Source organism: Populus trichocarpa, chromosome 14 (assembly GCF_000002775.5).
Source record: "Populus trichocarpa isolate Nisqually-1 chromosome 14, P.trichocarpa_v4.1, whole genome shotgun sequence".
In the NCBI taxonomy this organism is placed as follows: Eukaryota; Viridiplantae; Streptophyta; class Magnoliopsida; order Malpighiales; family Salicaceae; genus Populus; species Populus trichocarpa.
The window spans coordinates 11382305-11392008 of record NC_037298.2 but is presented as its reverse complement, the minus strand read 5'-3'; the positions used below and the strand labels follow the sequence as shown (position 1 = coordinate 11392008).

General features: G+C 29.4%; 1 protein-coding gene across 1 annotated transcript; it reads right to left on the bottom strand.

The window, feature by feature from the left end:
* Nucleotides 1-6572: 6572 nt before the first annotated feature.
* On the bottom strand, nt 6573-9478 carry LOC18105344 (triacylglycerol lipase 2). Its single transcript, XM_006375481.3, has 9 exons — nt 9030-9478; nt 8818-8928; nt 8593-8733; nt 8389-8499; nt 8156-8299; nt 8016-8056; nt 7308-7387; nt 7104-7199; nt 6573-7018 (listed from the first exon to the last, which is right to left on the bottom strand). Exons 1-9 carry the CDS (start codon nt 9216-9218, stop codon nt 6699-6701), a joined length of 1233 nt encoding a protein of 410 aa, XP_006375543.2. The 5' UTR covers nt 9219-9478; the 3' UTR covers nt 6573-6698.
* Nucleotides 9479-9704: the final 226 nt, after the last annotated feature.

The following is a 9704-nucleotide window of genomic DNA, read 5'->3' as shown; positions in this document are numbered from 1 at the left end:
GATAGTTCATTGTCTTATGTGTAATGTTGCGATTGTTTTGTGATAAATCCCAAATTTTTATGAGCATCCCAAAAGATTCCTTCTTTTTTTCTTTCTTTATTTTTCTCATATTATCTTTGAAAATCAAATAGCATGAAAGATTATATTTTATCAAATTTAGATTGATCACAAAACAGGTCCAACTAAATGTTGTGTATCCACTATTACACATAATTTAGATAGTTTATTGTCTTTATGTGTATTGTTGCGATTTTTTTATGATAAATCCTAAATTTTTATGGGAATTCAAAAGATTCTTCCTTTTTTTTCTTTCCCTATTTTTCTCATATTATCTTCGAAAATCAAATAGCATAAAATATTATATTTTATCATATTTGGATTGATCATAAAACGAGCCCAACTAAATAATGTGTATCCACTACTACATATATTTTAGATAATTCATTGTCTTATGTGTAATGTTGTGATTTTTTTGTGATAAATCCCAAATTTTTATGGGCATCTCAAAAGATTCTTTTTTTTTCTTTTCCTATTTTTCTCATATTATCTTCAAAAATCCAATAACATAAAATATTTTATTTTATCAGATTTAGATTGATCATAAAACGGGCCCAAAATGTTGTGTATCCATTATTACACTTGTTTTAGATAGTTCATTGTCTTATGTGTAATGTTGCAATTTTTTGGTGATAAATTCTAAATTTTAGTGGGCATCCCAAAAGATTTTTTCTTTTTTATCTTTTCTAGATTGATTATAAAATGGGCCCAACTAAATGATGCATATCCATCATTGCACATGTTTTAGATAGTGCATTGTCTTATGTGTAATGTTATAAATATTTTTGTGATAAATTCCAAATTTTTGTGGACATTCCAAAAGAATTATTTTTAGGTAAGATATTCATGTAGTAATAATTATTTATGCATCTCTAAATGTCAAATTGAATTTTTAATTTCTCAGGAGTTAAAAATATTAAATAAGAGAATAATGATATAGCATATTAAGAAAAGCTAAGCGTACAAAGAAAAACTAACATAAAGGAAAGATGGCCCCCCAAGAAATATCCCTCCATAAAAACTAAAGGAAAACAATTTTCCTTTGGTTTTTTAATTTTTAATCTTCGCATGCTTGGACATCTGACTGCGTAGTTAATCGTTTTCCAATACGTACACATGTGTGTGTATAATTATTTAGATAATTATCCAATACTAATCTTAAAAATGGACTCATAAAAATTAAATAATAAATTAAAGGGTGTGGAAAATTCAATATTCACTCATACCCAATGCACTGTGAATTACAATAGTAATTCAATACTAATCTTAAAAATAAACTCATAAAAATATTAAATAAAAGGGAGATTTTATTTTTGGAATTCTCTTAGGCCACTTTAATGCATTCTTCCCTTTTTTTTCTTGTGTTATCTTTGAAAATCAAATGACATTAAATATTATATTTTATTAAATATAAATTGATAACAAATCAGGCTCATCTAAATATGCTGCAGAGTCATTGTGCACAGTGCCTACAAATTAATGATACATCAAAAGGTCTATGTGGTCCAGTTGTATTAGTAATGTTTAATATATACCATCATTCATTCAAAAAAAAAAATAAGTGGTTAGCTTTTTACTGTATAAGATATCATTGTAGATTTATACAGTAAAGATGATAATTTTACACTTCTAAAAAAAAAAACTGTTAAACCTTCAATTGGAAGCAATAAGGTATTTTTCTTATGGACATTGGTTATTTTAGGATTGATAGAGAGCAAGATAGCCTTTTTAATTTCTTAAAACATGGTAAAATAAACAAAATTACTTTTAAAAGAAAAAATTTTAAACTTGCATCTAGGAGCTTTTTAAAATTTTTATTTTTTTAAAGCACGATGAAATAACTCTATTACTTTTAAAAGCAAAAAAAAATTGAATTGGTATCTAGGTGTTTTTTCATATTTTTATCCTGGTTTTTTAGTTATAATCAAGTTGAATAAAAAAAATCTAATATTTTAATAAATATAAAATATTATTTAAAAATTAAAAGTAGTCGGCATGTACAAAGCACACACCAAAGTGTTGGATACCCCTGCGCTTTTTGGGCAGCGTGCCAGAAATATTGCAACAGCTAAAAGGTGGCTTCTGAGGCGGCTTTCGAAGCCTCTCAACTGCCACTTCATCCCTAGGCAGTGTATCTAGCTAACGGATTTTCGGTTTGGCGTCAAAGGTCTTTTTTTCTTTTCTTTTCTTTCTCCTCCTAGGTTTTCACACCTAACTCTCTAAATTTTAAAAGCAACCCTTCAATTTATTTTTTCTTCTTATTTGGTTCCTTTTATTTTGATTCCTATTTATTTTATTTGAATTAATTTATAAAATTAAAAAAAAAACTTCAATTTCATCCTCCATCAATTTTTTTCATCTGTTAGATTTGATTAATATTCTTTTAGTTTTCATTTGTTTTATTTGAAATAGCTCTTAAAATTGAATTTTTCTTATGAATTCATCCTCCTTCAGTTTTTTCCTATCGGATTTAATCATCATTCTTTTGAATGTTATTTTTTGACAAGTTGTAAGTTTAAAAGATTAGCTTAGGTTTAAGAGATTTGAATGAATCTACTTTTATTAAAAAAAAAAACTCATGTTTTTTTATGTTTCATCCTTCAACATTTATTTAATTGGAGATTAGGCTCCATATATTTTTTTTATTTGATTTCTATATGATTTTTTGTTTATTTTTAAAAATAACTCGGGTTATCTCAGGTCTTTTTATTTTTTGTTCTTTGTTAAATTTATCTTTTTTAAAAAATAAATTTTTTTTATGAATTAAATTAAATTAATTGATAATTAAATATAAGCACGAGGTGCTCACTTCAAGATATTTTATTTGGTTTGTTTTTCGAGTTTGTTGCTCTAACATTATACGCGATCTCTTTTAGTGTCGTCGTATAATGTTTCACAGTGATATTAGAACTACCTCCAAAGAGTTTTTCTTTCTTTTCATCCCAAATATGATATTGACAACTCATTTTTAGTTAATTATTACCTTTTTTCACTATATTTACTATCAATGTCTTTTTTAAAATCATATTATTAAATTAATCAAACTTATTAAATCCAGTTAAATCAATGTTCCATGTCTTAGATTTTTCTTGCTCTTTTAAAAACATTATCATCGCCTGAACATCTTATTTTTTTATGTTAAAAATTACAAAAATGATACTCAATTCTAATCAAGTGCAAAAAGACTCGCTTACTATGGCATTAACTATTAAACTTTCAAGTAGCATCTTTTTAGGTTGTCCATGTGTGATTTTTTTCATGTCTCAAACCTAGAAATATATTGCCACCACTTGTTAATGAGGAAATGGGCCACACTATCAAGCTCTATTGATGAAAGTAACAAAAGTTTAATAAGGTATCGGAACCTTTTTTTCTCTACAGATTCGATAACTAGACTACTAGAAATTCATTTAAAACTGCAAATATATACTTTGATCCATCATGTATCTTTGAACAAACCTCTAGCCAACATAAAATAATGATAAACAAATATATATATATATATATATATATATATATATATATATATATATATATATATATATATATATATCATACATGGAGGACAACAAACTAAACAAATTCATATATGTTAGATCATATGTAAATATAAATCTATAATTATTTGGACTATTAAAACATCATATCTAATAGCTAGATCTAAAATTATTGGAAAAATAAAGAAGAAATAAGATGAGAAGGAAATAAGATGAAAAGAAACAAAAAAGAAATAAAATGAGAGAAAAATGAAGCGTAAAGGGCAGGCGTTGGTGATAATTTCACTAGGCCAAGACCTAAGTGTTATTTGCTGGGTTTAAATACATTATTATATAAACTAAAAGAGTTGGGGTTTTCCCCCGGCTCTTTCACTTTTATATAAATAGTGTAGCAGTTAGCTCTCATTTTCTTTTCCTTTTTTCATCTTTTTTTATTATGTCTTTCACTTTTTTTCTTTTAATTGAAACTTTCTGTAGCCTAATTACAAGAGATTAAGTTTGAAATTGTGCTAGAGAGATCAAACTAAAAGATAAATGACTGAAATGTATGATTTTAAGAAATGAGGAATAAGGTCACTAAAAAGATGTACGAGAGAGAAAGGTTTTGATTTTCATGCTTTTGTGACCAAAATGGTCAAGCTTTGTGTAAAAGGGTTCTATTCAATAAGAGTAGTTTGATTATAGTGATTTTTAGCCCCTATTTTTTCCAAAAACAAAATAGATCGGTGTCCATTTAGATTTTTCAATTTTAGTTGATATTTGTGTTTTTTTAAGTGATTGAGAGGTGTTTTGAAAGAGGTGGATGGTTCATGGAGGTCCTTATCATATTGTGTTAGTTTTTTTCATGTTAAAATGACTTTAAAATTAAGCTTGTGGGGTCCAAGATCTTTGACCACAATATTCCGTTCATCTCATGTGACTATAAAATGTTATAGTAAGCAATAGGGTGTCTGCCACTATAGATGACTTGTCGCTCGATATAAAATTAAAAAACAATTAAGAGTAGATGGTGCATCGTCTGCTCCTGCGCAAGAAAAAAAACCTATGCACATGCCTAGACTTCAAGGCCTGAGCGGGCCTAGGCTTTTATATGTAGGTCAGACATATAGGCTTAACTCATTGATAGCTGGACTCTTTCTTTTGTATTTATTTTGTTTCCCTTTTCATTAATTGTTTTCATTTAAATATTGATTTATGTACTCTCTTTTATTGCTTTAATAAGTTGAATTACCTTTGTTTTTTTAAATAGTAATGGATCTTTTATATTTTCTTTAGTTGCATGATATTTTGAAATGATCAATTTGATTGCTTTCGAATCTTTTTCCTTTTATTTTTCATATGAACTCGTTGTATTTGAATGAAATATTTATAAAAAAAAAATAATTTATTATTAACAATTAATTATCTACTAAAATAAAATAAATAAAATGTTAAAAATAAAAAGAACAGTTAGTGTAAAACATTTTCAAGTATATCTATTTTTTATTTCTATTATAAAGACTAGGTTTCTAGTTTAAAATTTAATAAGTATTAATAACTCCTTTTGAATTTAGCATTCATATATTTCTTAATTTATTTTATAAAGTGTAAACAACTTTTTTTTTATTGCTCGATTAAAAATAAATTATGATAAATAAAAATATATCCAAAACATAATTATTTTGTTCTTTTTTATGCTAAAAAGTAACTTGAAATTCTACCCATATCCAGGGATAGTGGAATCGTATGTACGCTAGCTTATTCTCTAAATTTGAAATAACATACAATGCTAGAGCCTGATGCACTTACTAATTAAGATCTTCGCCTGATATTTCTTAATTTCTTTTCATGTAGGGTGATGTTTGGCAACTATTAAAACCAATTCCTCCACGTAGATATGTATATACAATTGGATTTTGAGTTCGTGAATAAGATTTGGATCCGATAGTACGGTTTTTCTTCTAGTTTTTTAGACGACAAGGGTTAGCCATTAATCACAATCTTAAAGATTCATCATTTGTTAATTAATTTGTTGCATATACATGTATAACTTTTTTTAATAAAAATAAATTTATTTATTTAAATGTTAATTTCAAGGTTGGAACTAAGAAAATCAAGGAAATGAGCAAACATTCTTAATAATTGATTTTCAATTTAGATATTCTAGATTAGGTTACATAAATAAAACAATAAAGAGTTAAGTTATTATTATTCTTATAATGTTTATTTAAATTAAATTCAATGATTTAAAAATCAATAAATATAACAGTCATGTTATTTGTTAAAGCTCTTAGAATTTAATTAAACTACATTTTTTTTGTTATTTTGAAGAATGAATTATTTGTTCTTAAAATTTTATTGGTGCAAAATGATTTATTTTATTAAACTTCTAAGGATTCTAATAACTCCTTCTTATTTAGGCTCTTAAATAAAATCCAACAAATTCAAATGAATAATACTCAAAATCACTCTACAAATTTGTGCTCTAGAATAGAAAGAATGAGAAGAAGTCCAAGAACAACAAAAGGAGGAAAGTGTTTAAAACATTTATGAATTATCTTGTCACCACTTCATGACATCTATTTATAGGACTTGAAAACTAAAATGTTAATTACTCATAATTCATGAATGTTTATTAATTAGAATAAATGTTCATAGTTGATGATAATTCATGAATGTTCATAATTCATGAAAAAAATCATAAATATTTATAGTTCATGAATTACTCATAATAACATTTATTCTTATCATATAATTAATGTATTAATTCATATACTAAGATATTTAAAGAATTAAAAGAAATTACTAAGTAAATTGATAAAGATTTAATAGCAAATATTTTTCCTTAACCAAACTCAAGCATAAACTTATGAACCCACACGCCGATTGTCTAATTCATTGGGTTATTTTAAGTTTGAAATTTTTGTTATTAAAAAGTTTTTTTTAGAATAAATTCTCATTCATCTTTAATTGTATTTCAAATTAAAAAAGAATTTCAATTGAACCGGAACTCATCCTAAAAAACGAAAGAAACAGGAAAGAATCCAAACTGAACAAATTTAAATTCTGATTACACCCAGAGAAAAAGGCAACCATGTAATGAAATGACAAATTGACCCCCGCCCCCCCTTTTTCTTTTTTTTCTCTCTATGACCAGAGAAATTCTTACTGAAGTCTAAAGAAGGCTATGAGAGGATCATACACATCCTGCTTAGCATTTGCAGACATAACATAATCTGCATGAGCATAGTCAACTCTGTACTGCTTTACAAGCTTATCTCCATCATGATCTTTCAGACTATCGAGCAAGAGTTGCACGTCATTAATATCAGAAAGAGCATCTGCTCCTCCATAGCAGAGGAAGAGAGGGAGGTCATTTGGAATGCTTGTCATATTGTACACTGGAGGACTTGTCTGCCCGTAGTGTTCTCTGTTCTTCTCGTCGTCGTCGTAATCGTACATTGCAATGGTTCCTTCTCTGATCACTGCCCACAACTTAAAAATTAATTCCGAACTTGTTTTCAACAAAAACAGAAGAAAAAAGTGACCAGCTAGCTTGAAAGCACTTACTCTGAGAGATATGGATCATGTTCTTTGTTGCTGTTGATTGAGGCTCGTGGCTGAGAAACACATCCACTATGGAAGAATTCAGGCAGCAATTCTGGCCTGTAAAAATGATGATAGCATACGGTAACAAGTCGGTAATAGAAATTCAACTGTTTAAAGTCTTAGAGATAGCTAATTAGCAAAAAAAAAAAAAAAAAAAGGAAATACCTGTGAAAGAAGTTAACAAGTCGGTGCAGTCAACACCTGGTTTGTTGCAGATGATCTTAAGCAATTTTACAACAGCTTCCCTGTTTGATTTTGGAAAGGGTGCAGCAGCAAAATAAATAAATAAATAAGGACTAAATTCATAGAAAATCGTTCCTGACTAATTATATTACTATTTTCCAATGCATTATGTTTAGATAATGCTTGAGATATTTATAAATTTTATAAATATTTTTTTTACTATGTGACGTGGCATTTGTTATACGAAAAGTATTTAATGTGAATCTTATCACATTTAGTGATGCAATAATAATTATAATATAATGTATTAATCAATTAATCAAAATAAATTTTTAAATCAAAATAAAATATCTAAAAAAACAAAAAAGACTGTGATGAAAGAATAAGAAACATAAGAGGATTAAAAACTTTTGGTGCGCAAATTATAGGGTGAACATGCTACTCTTCCGTATTTTACACATTGGTCCCCTATATTTAAGTTTTGTATTTATATAACAATTTATTATAATTTAGTCATTAATTTAATCACAAAAGGGTGCAATTGTCATGAAAAAAGTATGATAAAAAGAAGAAGAAGAAGAAGAACAGTGAGGGGCTACAGTGAAAACAAATAATTTAAGTATCTCCAGCATTGTCAGTATGTTGAGGAGTGATTGAGGAAAGTCAAAAGAGCAGAGTTTGCAGTATTACCCTCTTGGATCAAATTCATTGAGACCCAACCAGTGTAAGGCCTGTTAAACAAGCATATATATGCAGATCACTGTCAGGAACTTGGATACTATTATATAATTAGATGCTTGACACATAGAAACAAGAAAATAAGCTTTCACCTCAGCAAGAAAATCTTTGGCAGCATTTCTTGCAAGCGGAGAGGACATCTGACCAACATAAGCAATTGGACAAAGTAAGGCGGCTGACCTCAATGAATTCACCAGCTGGCTCTTTGAAAAGGCAGCTAGAGCAATCAAAGTTCCCTAGAAAAGAATTCAAAACTCAGTATGAGCAAATTGTTGTTAGCAGAATCCTAAAAACAACTCAAGCATTAGAAGACATAAAAGATCACCAGTGAATGTCCAACATAGTGCAGGTTTTGTCCTGCTTGATGATGAACATACTGGAAGGTAGCTGGAAGATCGTATGTGACCAGCTCATCCCAAGTCCAATCCCAATAAGCCTAGAAAACATTTGAATCATTGAATTATACAGAACACGAAACAAGTGACAAGAGGGAGAACAAAATATTGCTAGAAAGAGGAAGAGATGTTACTGAGTCGTCTGGACTGAGGGACACATGGCCGCGACTATATTTGGTTCCCCGAGTGTTAGCAATCCATACATCAAAGCCATTATCAGCCAAGAGGAATGCCAAAGATTGATCTGGAGGTAGCAGCAGCCAGGTAATTCCATCCTGCCATAACACCATTGTTTCTTATAATACATATTATATAAAATGAATACCAACACTAATCCAGTTTCCAGCGGAATTACTGACCATTAGTAGTCCATGCTGCAACAGAACTGGGGGTCTGTTTCCTCGAGTCCCGCCGGATCGCCCTACTGGGATTCTCTGCAAGCTGAGAATATAGCCATCTTCTGTTGTCACCTGAAACCCAATGGAATTTTACACACTATAAATCATCACTTCAAGTCTTCAACTGATTGCCACAATTACAAAATGAAGAGTGTATAATACAAACAGATTACCGTGTGTTCTTCGCAGATATAATCTTGTGGCTCAATCATTGATGCACAAACGCCATCACCGACTGATGGGGCCAATGCAGCAGCCATGCCATTTTGACTTTTGTCTGAAAACAACTTTGTTCTACTGCTGCCAACTGCCAACCCACAGAAAAGTGTCAGCGTAAGTACAAAGGCTAAACTGTTGGCCATGTTCCTATGATATGTTTTCTTTCATGTTTGGCAAATTTTATACTAGCATAATCAAGGATACGAACAGAAAGGAGTATATATTTTGATCACGAGATCTTAAGACAACAATAGTGGTCTAAATAAGGTATCTAATGGAGCCTCTCCTCGTAGAAGAAGTCTTCATCATCTACTTCACTGATGATTTAGAATTCCTAGCTGGCATTAATTATTCCATGTTCGTAATATCCTAGATTGCTTCTTACTAAGGGGGTGATCAGAAATATGTGGCAAATATATAAGCCAAAACATGGCAATAAGAATAATATTTGTGCAGGACTTTTTCATTCGTCCCATCAGTAAACTCCGAGGATGCAAGTCCAATGGAATCAGAAAGAACAAAGACCTGTCACCTTCTGTTGACACTTTACAAGGCTCTTCAAATGCCCTCCAAGCAATGGATTTCCTAGGCAACTTGCTTACCACCATATCATTGGCGTGTTCTGATTC